The 23779-nt window shown below is 46.2% G+C and overlaps 1 protein-coding gene across 3 annotated transcripts in view; it reads right to left on the bottom strand.

Moving 5' to 3' along the window:
- The window catches only part of NPLOC4 (NPL4 homolog, ubiquitin recognition factor), a 61877-nt gene that overhangs the window by 26986 nt on the left and 11112 nt on the right, over positions 1-23779 (bottom strand). For all 3 annotated transcript variants that reach the window (XM_029210846.1, XM_029210845.1, XM_029210844.1), the window contains exons 3-10: positions 17534-17646; positions 12888-13064; positions 10813-10861; positions 9998-10092; positions 7713-7836; positions 5286-5465; positions 2044-2130; positions 7-78 (exon numbers count right to left, since the gene is read on the bottom strand). In XM_029210846.1, coding sequence (XP_029066679.1) covers positions 7-78; positions 2044-2130; positions 5286-5465; positions 7713-7836; positions 9998-10092; positions 10813-10861; positions 12888-13009 — 729 coding nt within the window. In that variant the 5' untranslated portion in view covers positions 13010-13064; positions 17534-17646. The remainder of the gene's footprint in view (positions 1-6; positions 79-2043; positions 2131-5285; positions 5466-7712; positions 7837-9997; positions 10093-10812; positions 10862-12887; positions 13065-17533; positions 17647-23779) is intronic.

The raw sequence follows: 23779 nt of genomic DNA, 5'->3' as shown, positions 1-23779 counted from the left end.
TCTCACCTTATTTCGACTATATCGAACTGTACCCTTTCGGGTATCTTCCGAGACAAGGTCTGTAAATATCCAGCCAACCTGCATAAAAGAGAAGAATACCTTCTGAGTCTCTCCCTGAAACAGGTGACGAATGTCTTCTAGCTTCTGCCAAGAGAGGAGACTCCTGGAAGCCAGTTCTTTCTTTCTAGGTGAGTCAGCTCCTCAGCTAAGCCACTGTCCACACCAGGGCTCTCAAACTCTACTCAGCTGACACTGGCCGTCCTCCCCCTGGTGCTGCCGGGTGGAGATGAGGGCAAACGAGCACATCTCATTTATTCGTTAGAAAGAGTCTTCTCAGCACCACCTCTGTGCCCTGCACTATGCTAGGTGCAGGGGACCCCCGGGTGCATAAAATTAACAGAACATCAGTGAAAAGGAATTTACACTCCAGAGAGGAAGACAGATAACAAGCAAGCAAATAAAGACAATGCCACTTCAGATACTAGGGCTTTCTCCGTAAGACAGGAGAACATACTCCCCAGAGAATGCATGTAAAATAAAAAAGAATGATAGAACAGAGACTTTGCGCAGCTGCTCCTCTAAGCTCCGGTGTGGGGCTAAGGGAAGCATCTGAGGGTACAGGGATCTGAAACGCCAGTCCCAGGGCTTGGGGCAGGGTCGGCCTCCCTGGCACGTCCTGCTACAGCAACAGTGCCTGTCTGTGTGCTCTGTGATCCCTGGCCTTCCTGTGCCCACGAACCTCACAGCTGATTACCATTCCTGAACCAGAACCTGGCTGGGAGGTCTAAGAGCAGGGCTGGAATCCAGGCACACACCCACTTCTGTCCTTCGGAGAAGTGATCTGGTGCTTGTGACCCTCTCTAGCACAACCCTGACATGAAACTCTTCAATTCCATCTCCTGCAGACATGACCAGGCAAATCTGGAGACTTTCATTTTCTTTAAAAATGCCCAAATGAACAAAACCCCCGAGGAGGATGGCAATGGAGAAAATGAGACTTAAAGGATAAATGTAATTCAGCAGTAAATAAAGCAGAACCAAAATCAAGCTGAGATAAATTAGGGCTAAGGAACCAGTGTTTGGAGAAAGGCATTTAAGTAACTTCAAGATCTTCTAATTATGATTATTGTGACCAAACATTTATAACAAACATAGGCAAAAAAAATCAGGGACACTGATTTCTCTTTTGAACAAGAGAAAATTCCAGAATTTAAACCAAAATATGCCCCTAAATCATGATGCTGACTCCTTGTTAGAAACAACAGGACTTTTTTGTTCTTAAAACGATACGGTGACTTTGTTCCGCAGCATTCCTGGGTTATAAGGCACATTTCCAGTCTTCCCTGTTTATCTGTAGGGAGTTTATTTCTCATTGTCTAAATTGATTAGGAAATAAAGGATAAAACTTACATAGCTATTAAGAGTGAATTCCTAAGATGTGTTCAAATTCACAGTTCAACATTATCTATAAAACGCCATCTTTATAGTTCCTAGGAACTTAACCAAAGATGTGAGATAAACTAGATCATCAGACTCAAAAAGAAAATTCTTCTCTGTCTTCTAACTGCCCAGGAAAACTAAGAAGGCTTACACGCTCAGATGCCTCAATTATAAACAGGAGGTTCAATGAGGATTGAAGAGGGACCACGAGAAACTCCAAGTGTGGGGGACAGAAAACGATGAACGCAAACAGACACGTGAAGGGAGAGCTCACACCTAGGAGGATGTGCCTTAAGAGCCTGGCGTCAAGGTCCCCTCCGGCAGGAAGTAGGGGTCTTGCTCCTGCTGCTTCTTTCCTCCCCCACTTTGAGGCAATCCTTAAGAAGTATGTCTGGCGGATTTAAATATAACAGTCCCTGCACTGGGATCCTTTTTTGGGCACCCAATAAACACAAGCGAGGTTTCAAAACGTGCCAGGCCTGCACCTGACCTTGTGCAGTTAGGAGTTCAGTCCCAGACCAGGCCTGGCCATACCATCCACCTAGATGTCCCCAACACAGAGCCGGGGCGCCCCCCCTCAAGGCCAAGAGAATACTTCAGTACCTTCCTCAGGCCAAGTTTGGCGGCAATTTCATCAACCACCTCAGCCTTTGGGTCTTCAAGAAGCTCCAAGCTATTCTGTGTACCAATCTGTGGGGGTATTAAAGAGAGATGTATTTAGAGGAGGGGTTCAGAAAAGCAGCACAGCAGCTCTGTTCCATTTCTGGCTCAGGTGTCACAAAGGAGCACCGGTCTCCCCCTTGCCAAAAAGGAGAGTTAAGGCAGCGGGAAAAGCTCAACCAGATAACACAGGCCAAGCCCTCCAGGCTCTTCCTGTCTAGGGCTGTGCTTTGCTTTTAATCAAGGTTTAGAGAACATGAAGAGGCTGTATTCAGGCTGGTTCATGTCAGCAGCTCCACATGAAACATGTGGTTGTTTAGGACTAGGGAAGGCTCTCTACACCTTAAGGTTCCTTCATTGGGGATAGAAGTTAGTTTCAAAACTCCCTTGGATAAATAGTTTTCACTCCAAATAGGCTTGGCTAGATTAGGTAAGATTAGAGCTGTAAGGTAACGTTCGTTCCCAAAAAACAGCCTTGGAAAATTCGTATGCAGCTCCTGCAGGGACAGTGCTTAGCTTCACAGGCATGGCAGAGTGAGAGAGTACAACAGATACACACACCCTAAGCCAAGGATAGGGCACCTGAAATCGGTAACCTGCTGACCGGTGGGCAGAGCCCTCAGCTTGGGGCAGTGGCGGGGGGCTTGGGCTGGCTCACATGCAACCTACACCAGCCACAGGATCCCACTTCCTGCAGTGGACAAAGCTTGCTGAAATCTTTAATCTGCACTGAAATGCAGCTCATAAAGCTCAGCATCATACTGAGCAGAAGACCCGGCTACAGACTATGAAAGTGAAGGTAATTCCAAATTGAGTTATACTAATTGGGTATATCCTTGTAAATTAGTCAAATCCTGGCAAAACAACAAAAGAACTTTATGTTGCTGGGTATGACCCATATGGAGATCATTAATACCTCCAGAGCACAGGTCAAAGCACAAACTCAGAACAAACCTAAGGATTTTATTTCATGACATGTGGCAGCATGAGCTTCAACTTCTAATGAGCTGGAGGTTATTAGAGGTCAAGTGTTTCAACCTCCAAGATCCCCAATTTCGGAGCTCTGATGATGTTGTTAGTAGTCTGGACGCCAGAGGCTTCTGTTCCAATTTTTGTTCAAACATACTCTTAACAGAACTGTTGAAATGCTTCATGAAAGGACCCTCCTCAAAACTGAATTGGAATGTCTTGTGCTTCCAAAAGCAGCTCCTGCTGACACAGCACACTCAGTGCCCAAAGAGTCAGACAAGCAGGGTCTCTGGGTGAGCATCTACTGCCATCTCACGTCTCCCTGGAAGTGAACCATCATAAAAGGCCTGGTCAAACATTTCATCTGTAGCTCTCAGTAAATAATGAGAATATCCAAGGGAGTAGACGACACACAATCTGTATAAATACAGCCAAGGAAGAAACGGCATCTGTGCAGGAGCCACACACCTGCACACCAGCCAGTGGCCACAAGGCCTGCAGTTTCAGACCCTGGTTTATTTAAAAAGTAGACCAGTCACGGTGAGATCTCCAGAACATGGCACAGGTGACACACTTGTATATGGCGTGGTGCCCACCCAGAGACAAAGGAGGGGATAGTGTGAAATATCTGTGTATCTGCTTATACTAAAAAAAAAATCAAACTTTAGAGATCTAAGCCAAAAACTGCTTAAAGTGGGGGCTACCTGTAGGAGAGGGAGGAAATTAGATGAAGGGGAAGACGTTGTTTGTAGAACTTACTTTGCAAATGTGCAATTTTTTTTTACTTTTCCAACATTTTTTTAAATAAAAAATTTCATACATACAGCAAAGGTTAAAGAATTTACAGTGAACACCGATATCCCACCACCAAATTCAGCCACTAACATTTACTATGTTCCATTCACCCCTCTGGCCATGCCTCAGCGCACGATGTTTTTGTGTTTTTACATCACAGTCACCTGCAGGCACAAGACCCTCCCCCAACTACCTCAGCACATCATGAACCAGGATGCAATACGGTTCCAGTCTTCACTTTTGTAGTAAACTTATATACAATAAGACAAAATAAATATTTTATATAATATATACTATACAACCATATAAACATTTTATCTAATTATACAAATTAAAAAATATATATGGGCTTCCCTGGTGGCGCAGTGGTTAAGAATCCACCTGCCAATGCAGGGGACACGGGTTTGAGCCCTGGTCCAGGAAGATCCCACATGCCACAGAGCAACTAAACCCGTGAGCCACAACTCCTTAGCCTGTGCTCTAGAGCCCACGAGCCACAACTACTGAGCCCACGCACCACAACTACCAAAGCCCGCGCGCCTAGAGCCCGTGCTCCGCAACAAGAGAGGCCACCGCAATGAGAAGCCTGCGCATTGCAACGAAGAGCAGCCCCCGCTCGCCACAACTAGAGAAAGCCCACGCACGGCAACAAAGACCCAATGCAGCCATAAATAAATAAATAAATAAATAAATAAATCTATTTAATAAATAAATAAAAAATAAAATATATATACGTAAAACCAATCCCTAAATACTGAAAATAAAGCAAATGAACGTAAACGTGTAACTCGTTGGTGACATAATCATACAGGGAAGATCTTCCAAGTGACTTTAAAACACAGTAACCAACTGCTGGTCCCTAGTGGGATATACCCTAGGGGCCCTCTCCTCCCACCAAAACAATCTTGAACTGTTTTCAGTCCTACACTGGTGGTAATTTTGATATTGTTATTACGACAGTTACATGTGTGGCATAAGATAAAGAACTTGAGTAATTTTGTGACTCTAATTCCATAAATCCTGGGACAGCTGATTGTAGGCATGCGCAGAGGAGATACAGAAGCAGAAGAGAGAGGGCAACTGTATGACACTTTTGGGGGAACTGACAAAAGTTGAATAAGATGGCAGATTAGATAAAAATATTGTATCGAAGTTCAATTTACTTAAGTTGCTCAATGTACTTGTTATATGAGAACGTGTCCTTATTCTTTGGAAATATACACTGAAATATTTAGGGGCCATGATCTTACTCTCCAATAATTCAGAAAATAAATACTGTGTGTGTGTGTGTACAGAGAGAGAGATAGACTGGGCAAATGATACAGTAAGAGAAGCAGCATGCAACCTGAAAGGGCTCCCATACAGCCTTCAAAACAAAGCAATACAGAGACCCGTAGACTGCAAATCCTGTTCACATCTACCTGAGGAGGTTCATAAATCGCAGCCACTTCAGCCCTGATACCAAGAGGAATGTCTTTGTGCTCCGTGTACCGTCCATACAAGTACCCGAAGTGCTGGTTCCCTGTCTTCCTCCAGAAGTCAAGGAAGCGGTCAGCAACTGTATGATTCTCAAACATGATGTTGTCCACATGTCTGTATTTCTGTAGAGTTAACAACAATGGGCTAAATTAAAACACTCCATCAAAAATAAATAATTTACTATTTTATCACAAACTGTTCACAAGTATCTTTTACCTAGCTTTTTCAAAATTTATTTATTTTATTTTATTTTTGGCTGCGTCGGGTCTTTGTTGCTGCGCGCGGGCTTTCTCTAGTTGCAGCGAGCGGGGGCTACTCTTCATTGCGGTGCGCAGTGGCTTCAGTAGCTGTGGTTTCTCATTGCAGTGGCTTCTCTCGTTGCAGAGCACGGGCTCTAGGTGCGCGGGCTTCAGTAGCTGTGGTTTGCGGGCTTAGTTGCTCCGCGGCATGTGGGATCTTCCCCGACCAGGTCTCGAACCCATGTCCCCTGCATCGGCAGGTGGACTCTTAACCACTGCGCCATCAGGGAAGCCCTTACCTAGCTTTTTAAAACACACACACACACACACACACACACACACACACACACTTTAAGAATGTACTCTCGGGGGCTTCCCTGATGGCACAATGATTAAGAATCCGCCTGCCAATGCAGGGGACACGGCTTCGAGCCCTGGTCGGGGAAGATCCCACATGCCGTGGACCAACTTAAGCCCATGCACTACAACTACTGAAGCCCACGTGCCTAGAGCCCGTGCTCCACAACAAGAGAAGCCACCACAATGAGAAGCCTGCGCACCACAATGAAGAATAGCCCCCAGTCTCTGCAACGAGAGAAAGCCTGCACACAGCAATGAAGACCCGACGCAGCCAATAAATAAATAAATAAATTTATTATTTTTTTTTAAAAAAAGAATGTACTCTCGGGACTTCCTTGGTGGTCCAGTGGTTAAGTCTCTGCGCTCCCAATGCAGTGGGCACAGGTTTGATCCCTGGTTGGAGAACTAAGATCCTGCATGCCACACGGGGTGGCCAAAAAAAAAAAAAAAAAGGAATGTGCTATGCCCTTAAGACGACTTCAGATTCTAGTGGGTGGGAGGGGTAGGGGTGGGACTCTCATTAAATTAATTCAAATTAATCTTACTGGGATTTTGCCTAAAACGCAGGTTTTCACAATCTCTAGGTCAAAAAAACAGTTTTCAAAAAGAAATTAAGACAGAAAGAAAGAGAGAAGGGGAATTCCCTGGCGGTCCAGCAGTTAAGGCTCTGCGCTTCCACTGCAGAGAGCGAGGGTTCGATCCCTAGTTGGGGAACTGAGATCCTGCATGCCGCGGCCAAAAACAAATTTTAAAAAAAAATGGAGGGGAGTTCCCTGATGGCGCAGTGGTTAAGAATCCACCTGCCAATGCAGGGGACAGGGGTTCAATCTCTGGTCCGGGAAGATCCCACGTGCCACGGAGCATCTAAGCCTGTGCGCCACAGCTACTGAGCCTGCGCACCCTAGAGCCCAAGGACCACAACTACTGAAACCCACATGCTGCAACTACTGAAGCCCGCGTGCCTAGAGCCCGTGCTCTGCAACAAGAGAAGCCACCACAATGAGAAGCCCACATACGGCAATGAAGAGGAGCCCCCACTCGCTGCAACTAGAGAAAGTCCATGCACAGCAACAAAGACCCAATGCAGCCAAAATAAACAGAAAGGAAGGAAGGGAGGAAGGAAGGAAAGAAGAGAATGGGAGGGAGGGATGGATGGAGGGAAGGAGAGAAAGAAAGGGAAGAAAGGTTCTCAAACAGTTAAGGAGGGATGGAATTCTAAGGAGCTAAACATGGGCTGGCAGTGGTAGGGGAAAGATGAGGAGGGCTCTTTTTGGAGGGCTGGACAATAAGAGTGGAAAAAGCCAGAATAACTGCACACAGTTTTCCCTGATTCTTTTTTCGCTCCTTCCTGAGCCCAGCCCCCTTCTTAACCTGGCCTGGACAGATGCCCTGAGCTGGTCCCAGGGCAGTTCTGTTCAACTACCAACTTCCAGAGCCGCAGTTTCTTAAAAGGTAAAGTCACAACCACTGAGCATTTTAAACAGTCGCCAAGAAAATTCTGCCTCCACACCAGCCAACAAAACAGAAAACTGAAGGCTCCCCTCTATGCTTGAAAGAGCTAGAGATCTTACAAATAATGTCCTCAGTGTATGATTTCCATAAAAGGGTCAATCAATCAGCCCCAAAATACCCGAGACTCTGCCCCATGTAACTCACACTGCTACCAGCAGCTCCTTTCCAAGGAGGGGCTTTTCCAGACATTTTCACTCCTTAGCCATGAACACAAATCTACTGCTTTCTGCATCTAGATGGATACAGCGAACATCTCACCTGTCTATTCAGCGTGATGGCACTTGGCTGGCACTTAGTACAGATGCCATTAGGCCACGGAAGGTGTCCTTCACACCCTGATTTAATCTTGCAACTGATGTTCTCCAGGGCAACAAATTTCCCCCTGAAAAAGAAAAGGCAACTTAATTAATTAAACATTACAATGGTGAAAAGTGTAGCAGGAGGCTGGAAATAAAATGTCAGGTATCTTACACTTCCTGAAGGGAGTTCTCAGGAGCTAAGCACGTGGTATCCACAGCAGGGAAAATGTGCTAAAACTTATTCTAATGGTGTTGTAGCTTCTGTCCTGTACACTAGACTGTACAAGAATACAAAACTATTTTCCGATAAAAGTTTTAATTTTCACTACCACTGACATCTATGAAGATATTTTTTCTTTTTCTTTTTTTTTAAATTGTAGTTGCTTTACAATGTTGTGTTAGTTTCTGCTGTACAATGAAGTGAATGTACATATATATATACGTATATATGTATACACATATATACTACATATATATGTATATGTATACCTATATCCCCTCCCTCTTGGACCTCCCTCCCACACCCCCATTCCACCCATCTAGGTCGTCACAGAGAACTGAGCTGCGCTCCCTGTGCTATACGGCAGGTTCCCACTAGCTATCTATTTTATGTCAAAACTAATCTCCCAATTTGTCCCACACTCCCCGTCCCCCTGTGTCCACATGTCTGTTCTCTACGTCTGCGTCTCTATTCCTGCCCTGCAAATAGGTTCATGTGTACCATTTTTCTAGATTCCACATATATGCGTTAATATACGATATTTGTTTTTCTCTTTCTGGCTTACTTCACTCTGTATGACACTCTAAGGTCCATCCACATCTCTACAAATGACCCAATTCCGTTCCTTTCTATGGCTGAGTAATATTCCATTGTATATATGTACCGCATAAGATTTTCAACAGTACTGCTAAATATCTAGATCTAACCTATGCCACTGACAGAAAATGAAGTTCTTTTTAAGTTCCATCAATTTATCAGAAACATTTACTTTATGAGTCTAGTACTTAGACTTCTGTATAAAATTCTTATTCATAGAAAAAACCTGATTAGGATACATAACAAAGATATCTTCACTCTGCTTTTGGTCAGTGAGGATGTCCTGGGCCCCACTGTGGACCTGGGGTGAGCCTGCACAAGTGACTTCACCCTCTGCCACTTTCCCGTTCACAAATGGTCCAGTGAATAGTCCTGTCCTCACAAGCCAGCGGCATGCTGGAACGATGGCACCTGGGAAGCAATGATTGCCACCTAGGCTGCATGTTAACAACAGCAACAAGTGAGCCCTTGACCTAGACGGACAAAAGGCAGACAGGTCCCAGCACACTCATGCTGTGGTCAAGACAGCTCCAGAGCTTACCCCACAAATGGGCAAAAATGGGCTTCTGGTGGGATCTTTTTTTTTCCTGGTCTAACTTTTTTTAAAAGTCATTTTAGGATGTTAGCGGGTTGTCAGAGAAAAACTACGAGCAGGCCAACATGACATTCTTCACAAAATGTTGCTGACTCGGGTTCAGCCACCGTCTCCTCTCCCTGCATGGATAGGAATCATAAAATCACAGTAAGAAGTCCGTTACTTTCTGGTGAGGTAAGCATATCAACAGAAGGGGGTTGCACAGGCAAGTACCTGACGTAGTTTAAAAGAAATCAAAGTGCTCTCAGCTTGCCACTGTCACAGCATGCTCTCTAAGAGCCAAGGGACAGCTGCCCCCACTGCCCAACCCCACCCATGCTGCCCGCCTGGCCGAGCCTGCAGACAGCAATGCTGAGGCACCAGAGGCCAAGCCATGGACAGCGCCACTGCCTCAGCCCCGCTACAGCTGTGAAATTGAGTTGATAAAGAGGCAGCTTCCAGGGCAAAGGGCAGACTCCACAGACACAGGACTGGCCACCATCACGCCTTATCTCATCCAGGTTCAGAAACAACTAAGTTGCCAGGGTACCGCATACCCGAAGGAAGGTCAGCGGGGTGCCCCTGGGCCTCCACAGCCTGGCCTCTGCCTGCTTGGCCTCTGCCCATGCACTGGGCACTGTGGATTATAGCAGGGACCAGAGTCTCCCCCAACTTGTTTCTCTTTTAGAATCAGGACAAGATTCACGAATACAAACACTTCATGCCCAGACTTTGATTTTTACTTTTCTCACTCATATGCCCAGGGGCTTTAAGCAACACGTGCCAGAGAGAGAAAACAAACTCTGCGCCCCAAAGCCACATGGGTGCCGCCCCCTGCCCTCAGGCCGCTTACTTGTCGGCCCCTCCGGTCAGCTTCCGGATGTAGGCGTGGAAGGACATGTGCTTCACGGGAGGCTCCAGGTGATTTAGGTAGTCCTCGTCGAAAGGCTGCCAAAACACACAGTCAACACAGTCATGCACTCGCCGCTGGGGTCACGGTCGCGGTCGCAGCCTCCACCCGCCAAACCCCGAGGCGGGTGGGCAGGCAGTGAGGGAGAACTGGTGATGGGTCCTCACTATCGTTCTAAGTCAGAACCAAGTTCTCTGTGTACCAGTTATCTTTTCAAGATTGAAATGAATCTCTATTAAACACAAAATGCTCTAAGTCAAATAAATATCAGGTTAATTTTGCAAAAAAAAAGCCACACGATGAAGCAAGAGGAGCCTCATGAAGAAAATCAGGTTGGCCTTCCTGCCGTAAATTCAGTGTCAACCAGTCACCAGTCGGCATTATTGTGGTAACTCTCAACCTCACCACGACAAATCAGTAGAGGAGACGTGAGATTCAGGGTAGAGTAAATCAAAACAATGATGAGCATGAAAACCGCCAGGCCCGGCTTTGTGTCAGGTTTTAAAAGGACTGTCCAGGGAGCCCAGTGTAAATGCTGCCCCTTTATCACAGCAATACCCATGTCCCAGCCGTTCATAATCCACCCAGAAGGTCACTCCCATAAATAAAGGCTCATCCTCTCAGTGCAGCCTGTACTAGTGGGAATACGAGGTCCAGGGCAATAAATAGGTAACTTCCTTGAACCACTCTGACCCAGCCCAGGGACTTAGGGGAAGTGTCAAGACGGCTCTGGGAACTCACTCTACTCGGACTCTCACCTCTAGAGGAACGCAGTGCACGCACTTCCCCAGAGGCCCATGTCGGCACCTAGAGCACAGGGAAGAGAAATGCACAGCATCAGCACACTGCTCTTCTGCTGCTGCCTCCCTGAATGTTGATACTTAAAAGGCACATCATACCTAATAAAGTACTTCCCCATCCACATGAAATTATCTGAAATGGTATGTGGTGAACAGTTTTTAATGGTTTAATATTTTGGTGTGTATTAGAAAACACCGACCAGCGCACCAAACCTGTGATTTCATGGATATTAACTGATTTCATGGATATTACCACAAACTAAAAGCAAAACTGAATGGATTTAAAGTCAATTTAAATAAAAATGTTTGGTAAAGACTAAGAAAGTTGGTACATGGACGTGGCAAAAACCCTGAGAATGGGAGATCAGCTCGGTGCTTTGTGACCGCCTGGAGGGGTGGGACAGGGAGGGTGGGAAGGAGGGAGACGCAAGAGGGAAGAGATATGGGAACATGTATATGTACAACTGATTCACTTTGTTATAAAGCAGAAACTAACACACCATTGTAAAGCAATTATACTCCAATAAAGATGTAAAAAAAAAAACAAAAAACCCTGAGAATGGTACATAAATAGCTAAAGCGTAGAAAACACCCACTTCATGCATATTTTGGAAAAAAGCATGAAAAGAACGCTTGGCTCTGTGGGTTTCAGTCTGTGCATAGTAGGACAGTGGAGATGCGTTCGGGCGCCAACAGGCTCAGTCACAGCACTGTCCACATGGGGTCGGAACTCCTAGGTGCACCGCATTCTATATTTCAGAGAAGAAAGGGCCTGAGTCTCCCAACAGGCAGACTCTTACAGGTGATGTACGCACAGGCACGTGCACACTCAAAAAGATTCCTAATGAGGCCTCACAAACACGGATCGGGGTAGGAGTGGCACTGGGTCCCTGGGAAGAACACAAATGGGGGCAGAGAGCCAGTTGATGGCCACAGCCACAGAGTGGCTCCACGCCAACTGCAGCTCAGAACAATCTGGGGCCCTTTGATCTGAGACATACAGGTCACTAATGCAGCATGTGGAATCCCAATATCTCAATGTCTTGATTACACGGTGATGCAGTTACAAAGACTCCACTGAAGAGACAATCTTCGCTCAGACAATTTTACATCATTGAGTGTGAACTCAGATGTTTCTAAATAGTTTCCTTAAAAAGAACTGCAAAAAATCTATAATAAACAAATGTATACAAGCATAAGCATTTTATACAATCCTTGGTGAAAAGTGAATATTCAAAGAAGGAGCAGCACCTTCAGCAAATGAAGTGTTCCCTAGAAGAACGGAAAGAGTGTACTGAATATGGAACGTTGAGATTCCTCCACTAAAATTAAATGAGACAACGTGAACAAGGACCTGCACCAGCAGGTGCCCAGGTACCACCCCCTCCACCCTGTCACACTTGCTAAAGCCCACTCTGCACCTGCACGTGTCTCAGGGGCACACCACGGTGAGGACTTCTTAGAACTCTTAGTTCTCGACACTTAGAAAATTTTAAACTACATGTGGGGCTTACCTGGTGGCGCAGTGGTTAAGAACCCGCCTGCCAGTGCAGGGGACACAGGTTCGAGCCCTGGTCCGGGATGCCGCGAAGCAACTAAGCCCTGATGCCACAACTACTTAACCTGTGCTCTAGAGCCCGCGTGCCACAACTACTGAAGCCCGTGCACCTAGAGCCTGTGCTCCGCAACAAGAGAGGCCGCTGCAGTAAGAAGCCTGCGCACGGCAACAAAGAGCAGCCCCCGCTAGCCACAACTAGAGAAAGCCCACATGCAGCAACGAAGACCCAACGCAGCCAAAAGTAAAAACTGATTAATTAAAAAGAAAGACAATCACAGTGTATTTTAAATAGTAATAATAATAAAGTACACGTGGAGCATACTTTGAGATTCAAACAATGAGAAAAAGCTCACAGAATAGCTTGAAGTGAGATGTAATCTGAAAATAGATGGTCAAACTCAAAACTTACATTTCTTTATCAGGGCACGTTACAGACATTTCACTTCACTGACACTGTGGCCCCGCAGGCACTTACAGCTGTGGGTCACGGCTCCTGTAGATCTTCCCATCCTGCCTGCTGAGGTACTGGTCGATCTCATCTTCCACCACATTGGGAGCACCACAGGCCTTTAACCCCAGTGGGGCCGATGTCTCCATCTCAGACGACGGTCCAGCAAGGCTCGAGGGAAACAGGAACAACAAATCTCCATGCCTGTTCAAATGACAAATGTTAAGTAGAGGCCGCCTTCCTTTCTTCACAACCTGAGCTGCACAGAAGATCAACTCAGGTGTGAGAACCTCTGACACCTGCAAACAGCAACATCAACCACCCTGCAGGCCTAAACAATGAGGCTTCCAATTTTAAGAGACCAGAGTTCTCTTTTCCCACCTCCCCTATGCCTCTTCCCCCACGAAGGTCAGCAGCAGGCTCTCTGGACTGTAACATAACTTCCTTACAACCACACTGCGCAATCTATGCTGCACACGCACCTGGTTCCACAAAGAACACACAAAATCATAGCTGACACTGGAGCTGCATGGCCCCCTCCCTCCTCCTTCTCTGCTTAGCTCCCACTTTCCCTCATTCGTTCCCTGGCCTTCTCTTCAGCTGCCCCCCATTTACTTGCCTGGGACATATCCTTCCACTGCTTTCTCTACGTTCACAAATACATGTGTACATAGCACACGTCACTGATATACAAACCTGAGATGATAAGAGACACACTTTCTGCATTTGCTGTTCTCTCGTAATCCCTCCAAACACGGTCTACGTCTAATCAACGTTCGGCAGTGAAGGTGCCTCACGATACGCTTTGCTGCTCCCCGCATGACGGACATGGCTCCCTGTGGGACCTGCACCACAGGCCCCACCGCGGAAACGCCCAGAGACGGGCAGTCGCACGGTCTCCCGGCCGTAGGGTGGATTTCTGGGACAGGGCCCGTTAGACCTCAGGAGTTTCGTTTGTTCCTAAAGCCACTGACGTACTGCTTTCCACAAAGGCTGCCATGATTCACAGTGCAAAGGACAATATTTGGTTTTCGATCATTTTCAATGTAAATGGCGTCCTTCCACTGTCAGACCCACCACTGACTCTGCCAGAGCCTGACTGCCACCCCGCCGGTATGGGTGAACAGTCCCCACCCGGGAGCACTGCAGGTCCCGAGACACTCAGCGTGTTCAATACCAGTACAGGAGGAAGAGCTGTAGCACCACCACCAGGCAAGTATTTCACTGCTCTCAACAAGATGCACATACAGGAAGAAAGACTGAAAGAACTGCCTGCAGCCCCCAACCAACAAACGGAGAGAATAGGAGCAGGCACCACAGCTGGGACAGCAGGAGGCTGGGCTGCAGCTCTTCAACGGGTCTGCTCGCCCCTCTTTTCCCTCCCATAATTTAGGGTGATAAAATCACCAACTTGCAATTGAAGATTTGTTTCTAACAGCAAATGAGATATTCCTAAACACCATCCAGCTTCAGGATACATGGCTCAAATGCTACATCAGTTTTAACAAATATCCTCTAAAATGCACTGTGGAGCTCTAAAGAAAAGAGTTTCCCCAAGGGTCCAAAAATCCACAGCAGCTCAAATAAGAATAGTGAAGGAACCTCCGGCCAGCCCATTATGGGAACCCTGAGCTTGGCTTATAGCCACTGTCTGGGCCACGAGAGACGAGGCCTTGAGCCTGCCTGCCCCAAAGCGAGCTGCTGAACCTGAAATGCCACACAAAGCCAGATGTCTGAAGGATGTCTCAACCGCTGGGAAAAACCCACCAGTTGAAAACAGGAACCAAGGAGGAATCCTGTCTGCCTCCATCCACTATGCTGTAGGGGAAAAAGTCACTGCTGAGAAGTCTGTAACCAAAGGCCTGCTCCGCCATGTGTCCGGGGTAAAATCAGGGATGCTACTTGGTTCAGGAAACCAGACAGAAATTAACTCAAGTGCTGGGCCCATGATGCCCCCTTGTGCCGAGAGAAGCAAATGGCTTCTCCGCAGAAAAGTCACCAACCCCAGATCTTTCAGGGCCCCCTAAGACCAAGATTGGCCAAATATAAGGTCTCAAATAAAGGTCACCAAATATAAAAGAGAAACAAGCCACTGCGAGCAACAGAGGGCAGACAACAATCAACAGATTTAGACAGCCAAGGACTTCAGGTGTGGAATTCAAGACAAAGAATATAAACTTACGAATGGAATGCTAGCTGGAAATGGAACAAAAGGAGTACAAGCAACAAGAGACTATCCACAATGACAAGGGGCTCGGAGAGTGGGCAGAGGGGCTGCAGACTCGGCAGCTCTTCCCAAATCCCCTGCTTAGGGACAGGCTAGACAACAACAGCAACAGTGTGAAAGGATCCTCACAAACCCTGAATTCACTCGGGGCAGACAGACCCCAGACTCCTCAAGACCCGAGAGGGAAGCATCCGGTGTGTGATAGGCCAAGGCAGAGCCTCCAGGGAACCCAGCAGTCTTCACTGGAAGCCTGGGGGTCAGGGTGAGAGCACAGCAGGAGCTGGGAAGGAGCCCCTGCGAGCACATGACCTAACAGCCAGGGCTGAAACGAATCAAACAGAATTAAATAGAAAAAAGTAAAAAACGTAATCACTGAAATAATAGAGAGAATGGGGGAGAGGTAATACTTAGATATAATGTGGACTTTCCTGGTGGTCCAGTGGTTAAGAATCCGCCTCCCAATACAGGGGACGCAGGTTCGATCTGTGGTTGGGGAACTAAGATCCCACGTGCTGCGGGGCAACTAATAAGCCGACGTGCTCTAGAGCCCGCGCGCTGCAACTACTGAGCTTGCATGCCACAACTAGAGAGAGAAGCCTGTGTGCTGCAACGAAGATCCCATGTGTCGCAGCTAAGACGTGACGCAGCCAAATAAATAAATAAACAAAATATTAAAATAAATAAAATATCTTAAAAAAAAATAAAGAGATAATGGCCAAGAATTTTCTAGACCTAACCTGCAGATACAGAAAACACATCTTACATCAGATAGCATTAAACCAACCAACCAACCAACTAGGAATCCACAGCTGGACAGGTCAAACAGAAACCACAGGACCCCAAGACAAACAGAAGATCTTAAAAGCAGACAGAGGGGAAAAAAAGAACCTACAAATGAACAAGAGAATTATAACAGCCAGCTGAACTGCGACGATGGAAGCAGAGGCAGTGGAGTGAAACCCACAAGGAGCTCAGGGTGACCACACTCTTACAGACATGGTCAGATAACTCTCGAGCAGTGACAGGACAAGGTTCTCAAGTTTGGGCTTGTGCTGCTCAACAAGCATCACAACTATCACTGGAAAGACATGCTCTAGGATAATCCATGCCATCCAACTGTGACCACACCTCAGGCAGACAGGGTGTTTCACTCTGCAGCCCCCGTTTCTGGCATCCAGTCATCAGAATAGCTTAGACACACAGCTGCCACCCCTGCAGTGCTCATCACGTGCAGGCACCAGACAACCACGTGGAGGAGGCATCGTCACCCCCTTGCAGACAAGGGTGGTGAGGCCCAGTGAAGTTAGGTGACTTCCCAGGCACACAGCCAGTGAGTGTTGGGTGTGAGTCCAAACCCGAGTAACGCCCATAGGAAGTGATTCTCAAGATGCAAAAACCCTTTGCAAGCTGGGAGGAAAGATGACCCTCACCCCCTGGAAACGAACGTAAACAGGGAAAGGCTTTACATCATCACAGCGGCAGGCAAAGAGCAGGTACCGAGCGAATATTTGTTGAAGAACAAATAAATTAATGCTAAAATTGCATTTTTCCCCCCTAGATATACTAGTTGTGAACCTAAAAATGACCACACAAACTGCCAAAATAGCCTCTTATTCTGACTGGTAAAAGGCACACAGCCAAGTGCCAGCAAAGCCCAGCCCAACCCTCAGGCAGTGGCTACAGCAGCCAGGCTGCTTGTAGCCCCATGGGAGAATTCCCTGCCCTCTGTCTGAGGATAAAGATGACTTGAAGGGTTCTGCTCACTGATATGTGAGGTGTGCCCAGGCAGTTCAGACAGGAGTCAGCAAACCTCTTCTGTAAAGGGCCAAATAGTAAACGTTTTCGGCTTTGCAGACCATACAGTCTCTGTCACAATCACTCAGCCCTGCCCTTGTAGCATGAAAACACATAAATGAATGAATGTGGCTGTGCTCCCATAAAACTAGAAAAACAGCCAGTGGGATGCAGGAAGAGGTCTCTGCACCCTAGAAACTCCTTCTGACATTACCCATCAATTCTAAGGCACTCCAGGGTGTCCTGCCAGCAAGAAATACAGCGTGGGCAACAGGCCACTGTACTGCCAGCCCCCCCAACCTACCAAGCAGGTCCCGAGGCAGAACGACGCACGGAGCTACGTTCAAGGTCCTTCTCCGCAGTGACGCAGCTGAGTGTGCAGGCGCACACACAACCCAGGACCATAACTCCTTCTCTGTGACACACATCCCCGAATTCCACAAGTCAATCAAACCGGCTCAACAGTAACTACAGATTCAGCGTGGCTGCCAAACACCTGGCAAGAAGCACAGTCACCTGCACTTTGGTCTGCGTTCAGGACCGTAATCACAGTAGCACGAGAAGGAAAAAGGAGAGAACTGAGCGGCCTCAGGCGGGTAACTGGTGCCAGCACGCCCTCCCTACACCCCACCCTCTCCCCTCGGGCACTCACTTGATCTTCAGCAGGTTGAGGGATTTGTTAGATGACGCTGTTATTTCTCCAGTCTTGTTTCTATTGATGTAAACTGAGAAGCCGTTATTTTGGAAGCCAAACTCCTTTGCGACCTAAAACAAGACCCAAACAACAGAGATTTAATAAAATATTGACGTCTCACTACCCTGACCACATATACATCAGACATTACTAGTGAGTTTAGAAATTGCTCCTCATTAAGCAAATTTCTCTTGTTATTTTGCTCTCTCGTGAGGAAATTTGAGTCTGGGGCCAAGAGAGGGGTCAGATCTGGAGCTTGATTTTCAGGATCATCAAAGTACAGTTAAACAAAGAAGAGACAGGGAATCTTGGCAGAGAAACAGAAATGATAAAATAGAATCAAACAAAAATTCTACAACTGAAAAACACAATAACTGAAATAGAAAATTCACTGGGTGGGCTTATCATCAGAAGGGAGATGACAAAAACAAAGTTAATTAAAGATGGGTTAACAGAAGCCAGATAATCTGAAGACAGAGATTTGAAAGAAAAATGAACAGTCTTAGGAACCCCTGGGACAATATCAAATGATCCTCAGGAGAAGAGAATAAGGCTAGGACTGAAAAACATTTGAAGAAAGAATGGCCAAAACCCTCAAATTTGATGAAAAACATAAAGTAACAAATCCAGGAAGTTCAGCAAAACCAAAGTAGGATAAATAAAGAGAAAACTACGCCTGGGCATGTCATCATCACACTGCTAAAATCCAAAGATCAATGGAGACTAGAAGACAATGGAACAACATCTTTAAAGTGCTGAGGCAGGAATAAAGATCTGTCAACTCAGAACTCTCCATCTGGAGAAAACACCCTTCAAATACAAGGGCAAAATGAAAACGTTCTCAGGTGGACAAGACCCAAGGGCACCTGTTGCCCGTAGCCTCCACCACAATAAATGCCAGAGGATGTCCTTCAGGCTGAACACCACATGACAGAAACTCCGACGCAGAGGACACACAAAGGCAAGAACTCCAAATCACACAGTAGGAAACCATCACAGAATTGCCAGGAGAATCCTGACAGAGCAACAACCACAGGTCAGGAACAGGACCAGGGAGGAGCCGCATGTCCCTGAGGCACCCAAAGGCTCACCGCCCCCCCCATTTTATACCTTGTTCTACCTGCTGCTTTTTACCTATGATTGATTTGCCCTTTAACACGGAATTATTGATAAAACCTAGAATTTATTTACTGTAAGGAAAACAAGAGTTTAAAGATTAACTTTATGTACTAACAGTACTTTCTGCTGATTAAAAAAATGATTGAAAGCAACTCTAGGGCCTTTCCTGGTGGTGCAGTGGTTAAGAATCCGCCTGCCAGGCTTCCCTGGTGGCGCAGTGGTTGAGAGTCTGCCTGCCAATGCAGGGGACACGGGTTCGTGCCCCGGTCCGGGAAGATCCCACATGCCGTGGAGCGGCTGAGCCAGTGAGCCATGGCCGCTGAGCCTGTGCTCCGCAACGGAAGAGGCCACAACAGTGAGAGGCCCGCGTACACGGTTTCGAGCCCTGATCCGGGAAGATCCCACATGCTGCGGAACAACTAAGCCTGTGCGCCACAACTACTGGGCATGCGTTCTAGAGCCCACGAGCCACAACTACTAAAGCCTGCGCGCCTAGAGCCCATGCTCCGCAACAAGAGAAGCCACCACAATGAGAAGCCCACACACCACAACAAAGAGTAGCCCCTGCTCGCTGTAACAAGAGAAATCCTGTGCACAGCAATGAAGACTCAACGCAGCCAAAAATAAATAAATAAAATTTTGAGCTTCCCTGGTGGCGCAGTGGTTGGGGGTCCGCCTGCCGATGCAGGGGACGCGGGTTCATGCCCCGGTCCGGGAAGATCCCACATGCCGCGGAGCGGCTGGGCCCGTGAGCCATGGCCGCTGAGCCTGCGTGTCCAGAGCCTGTGCTCCGCAACGGGAGAGGCCACAGCAGTGAGAGGTCCACGTACCGCAAAAAAATAATTAATTAATTAAAAATAAATAAAATTTTTAAAAGGTAACTCTGAATCACCTTGTCATTCTGAAATTCTGAAAATGCTAACAAGAAATGGCCTTTAAGACTAAGTTAAGACTTTGTATCAAATGTATTACAAGTATTTGATACCATGTGATTTTTTCTCTCCAAGGTAAAAGTGGCATTAATAAATAAAGCACCAGGAAATTAAGACCATGAAATTTGTATTCCCAAGAGCAAAAAAGGTAAAAATAAAGACTAAAATTAATGGCTCCTTTTTCTGAAACAGATATAAACCGAAATTAACAAATTGTGGCACTTTATTCTGCAAAACCATTCTGTTTTTCTGTAGACAAAGCACTGCAATTATTGCCAAGAATGAGAAAGAACTCTTGTACCAGGAATGTCAGCTGTGTGAGTTAGCACAGCACTCCTGGGATGTAAGGCAATCTCCAGAGTGGAGCACGGTGCTATGTGGGCAGCCCTATGGGCAGAGGTTCTTCCCTGTGACCACATGACTGAGCTCTTTGCTTTATACCAGGACTGAGGTTCAGCTGCATTTTCAAATACGATAACCAACAACATTACTTCACATATGTTGAAGCCCACTTTCGGGAGATGAAGAAATACATGTATTAGGTTTTATATGATGCTCCTGTGAAAATAACCACTTCTATGAACTCTGTGAATTCTCTATCTAAAGATACAAAAATCTAACATAAGATACCAGGCATTAAAAAAAAATCTTAGCAGAGTCTTATAAAAGCACGATAAGGCTTCCCTTGTGGCGCAGTGGTTGGGAGTCCGCCTGCCGATGCAGGGGACACGGGTTCATGCCCCGGTCCAGGAGGGCCCCACGTTCTGCGGGGCGGCTGGGCCCGTGGGCCGTGGCCGCTGGGCCTGCGCATCCGGAGCCTGTGCTCCGCGACGGGAGGGGCCGCGGCGGTGGGAGGCCCGCGTACCACAAAAAAAAAAAAAAAGCACGATTAAAATCTTAAAAATTTTATTTCACACCTGAGGTAATAAAACCAGGAACATGGTATGGAGTAAAATTAATACAAATATTTATAACTGAAGGTAACAGAAAAGAATACATGGCATGATTCCAGTTATCTCAAGTTCAAAATAGGCAAAACTAAAATTTAGGGTTTAGGAATGCATACTGTGTGGTAAAACAGAAAAGTGGGGGAGCAACCCCCATCAAGTCAGGAGAGGGGTGACAGGGTGAGGGAGTAGGAAGGCTGACCTATGGTTGCTGGAGACTGGCACTGCCCCCCACCCAGACCTGGGTATTTGCTTCATCATCAATCATTTTGGCTGTTCATATTTTTCAAGCATTTCTTAGCAAGTATTTTATTTCACAGTTAAAAAAAAAAGTTTAAGTATTATAAGGGAAAACGTCACTTGCTGCTGAGAGGTCAGTTAAGATAGCACTGAGGGGAATTCCCTGGTGGTCCAGCACTTTCACTGCCAAGGACACAGGTTCAATCCCTGGTTGGGGAACTAAGATCCCACAAGCCACACAGCGTGGCCAAAAGAAAAAGAAAAACAAGATAGAGGTAGGATCTGGGGTGACTCAATAAGGGCCAGTTCAGGGGAGTGACAGCAGCAGAAGCAAACTCTTGGGTCGTGGAGGTGAAAGAAGACACCGGCGAGCAAGATAGCCAGAAGAACTTGTCCTGGAGGGGTTTATGGTCTGGTGATTCACAGAGAAGGAATTCTTTTTCTTTTTAATGATTGTTCCTATTTTTTTTAATTAATTTATTAATTAATTTATTTTTGGCTGTGTTGGGTCTTCGTTTCTGTGCGAGGGCTTTCTCTAGTTGCGGCAAGCGGGGGCCACTCTTCATTGTGGTGCGCAGGCCTTTCACTGTTGCGGCCTCTTCTTGTTGCGGGGCACAGGCTCCAGATGCGCAGGCTCAGTAGTTGTGGCTCACGGGTCTAGTTGCTCAGTGGCATGTGGGATCTTCCCGGACCAGGGCTCGAACCCGTGACCCCTGCATTGGCAGGCAGATTCTCAACCACTGCGCCACCAGGGAAGCCCGAGAAGTAATTCTTGAGTGAGAAGCATTAGATGGTCTCAAAGGAACCAGTAACTCAAGATCCTGAGAGATTTTCAATGTAAGCCATCTCATCACACTCGCAAAACCAATTTCCTTAGAGGGCATAATGCTACATATTAAATCAGGATTAAGGCTGTCAAGTATAGGGACAGCAAGTTGGAGCCAACAATGTTCACAGTGGTCAATATACACTTTTCAGGCAAGTCTGTGAGGGGACAGGAAGGCCATTTCAAAGCCCACTTATAGGGCACAAATGCACAAATTATTAATTATTAAAAATCAAGGGACTTCCCAGCAGTCCAGTGGTTAGGACTTTGCCTTCAATGCAGGGGGTGCGGGTTCAATCCCTGGTCGGAGGGCTAATATCCTGCATGTCTCTCAGCCAAAAAAACAAAACATAACACAGAAGCAGTATTGTAACAAATTCAATAAAGACTTTAAGAAAATGGTCCACATCAAAAAAATCTTAAAAAGAAAAATCAGTATGAGTCCACTTATGTGAGAGACCTGGAGTCAGATTTGTAGAGATAGAAAGTAGAATGATTACCAAGGGCTGGGGGAGGGGGAGAGGGAGTTAGTGTTTAACGGGGACAGAGTTTCAGTCTGGGAAGATGGAAAAGTTCTGGAGATGGACGGTGGTGATGGCTGCACAGCACTGTGAATGTACTTAATGCTACTGAACCGTACACTTAAACATGGTTTACATGGCAAATTTTATGTTATTTTTCTTACCACAGAAAAAAAAGAGACGTAAAACTACATTTATTGACATAGAACTATGTCCATAACCTATTGTCAAGTGAAAAAAAGCAGTATACAAATGATCACAAGGTGAGATTTGAACTTCACTAGAACAGGTGCATCTTACAGCAAGAGGCTTACAACTCTTGCCTGCAGGGCAGCAGGGCTGACATACGGGTCATTGCCTGGGCTCATGCAAACCTGTCACCCAGTTAGCTAAACAACTGTCACCCCTCAACATTTCTATCAAACAATCCATTTAATGATCAATGAAGGAAGGAACAGGGATCTCAGTTTTTGAGCCCTGCTCGTAAGCACTCTAGCACCAGTACCTGCAGAACAGCTGTCGGCAGCTGGCACACTGACCCTCCTGAGAGGGCAGACAGTGACCCCTTCAGTAAGCATGACGTTCACAGCTGAGTCAAAAAAAAGGTTCAGGAGGGCTGGACTCTGAGTATGATTTCATAGGGAGAGCCTACCCAATTAATTTCAATTGGATTTTCCTCCTTACAAATACATAATACATGATTAAAACACATTATTTTCCAAATCAGTCTAAAAAAGCACTTTACATATAAAATAAAATGCTACAAGTAGGTGTGACAGCGTTTTTTTCTTTCTTACTGATACATAAATGTTTCTCCTTGGGCTTCCCTGGTGGTGCAGTGGTTTAGAATCCGCCTGCCAATGCAGATGACACGGGTTCGAGCCCTGGTCCAGGAAGATCCCACGTGCCGCGAAGCAACTAAGCTGGTGCACCACAACTACTGAGCCTGCGCTGTAGAGCCCACGAGCCACAACTACTGAAGCCCACACACCTAGAGCCCGTGCTCCGCAACAAGAGAAGCCACAGCAATGAGAAGACTGCACCGCAACGAAGAGTAGCCCCTGATCGCCGCAACTAGAGAAAGCCTGCGCGCAGCAACGAAGACCCAACAAAGCCAAAAATAAATTAATTAATTTTAAATTAATTAATTTTTTAAAAAATAAATAAGTAAATGTTTCTCCTTAAACTCAGTCAGATTTGATGAAAATACAGCAGTAGTATAGTACGATCCCATTTTGGTGAAAGTATGTGTACATGCACATGCAGAGAGGTGTGTGTGTGTGTCTGTGTGTCTGCACATGTGTACACATAAAGACGTTACATTAACAGTTATTTCTGGCTAATAAAATCTTGAGTTATTCTTACTTCTTTATACTTTCCTGTATTGTTTTTGAGCCTTTTATAATTAATCCATATTATTTGTATAATCAGAGAAAACGATTTTCACTTGAGGGGAAACATTACTTCAGAGTAATAAATGTTTGTTTTTGAGTATTCCCAAGAAAATTTCTCCTAAACAATGACTACCGTGTTGATGATGGCTTCAGCGATTAATCAGTCAACACTAAACTGTACCTCCCTGACTCCACACACATCCAATGACAGTTATTGTGTCTATA

This window comes from Monodon monoceros, unplaced genomic scaffold (assembly GCF_005190385.1).
Source record: "Monodon monoceros isolate NGI ecotype Baffin Bay Population unplaced genomic scaffold, NGI_Narwhal_1 Super_Scaffold_9, whole genome shotgun sequence".
NCBI lineage: Eukaryota > Metazoa > Chordata > Mammalia > Artiodactyla > Monodontidae > Monodon > Monodon monoceros.
The sequence above is the reverse complement of the archived record's forward strand: the minus strand, read 5'-3'. Positions and strand labels throughout refer to the sequence as shown.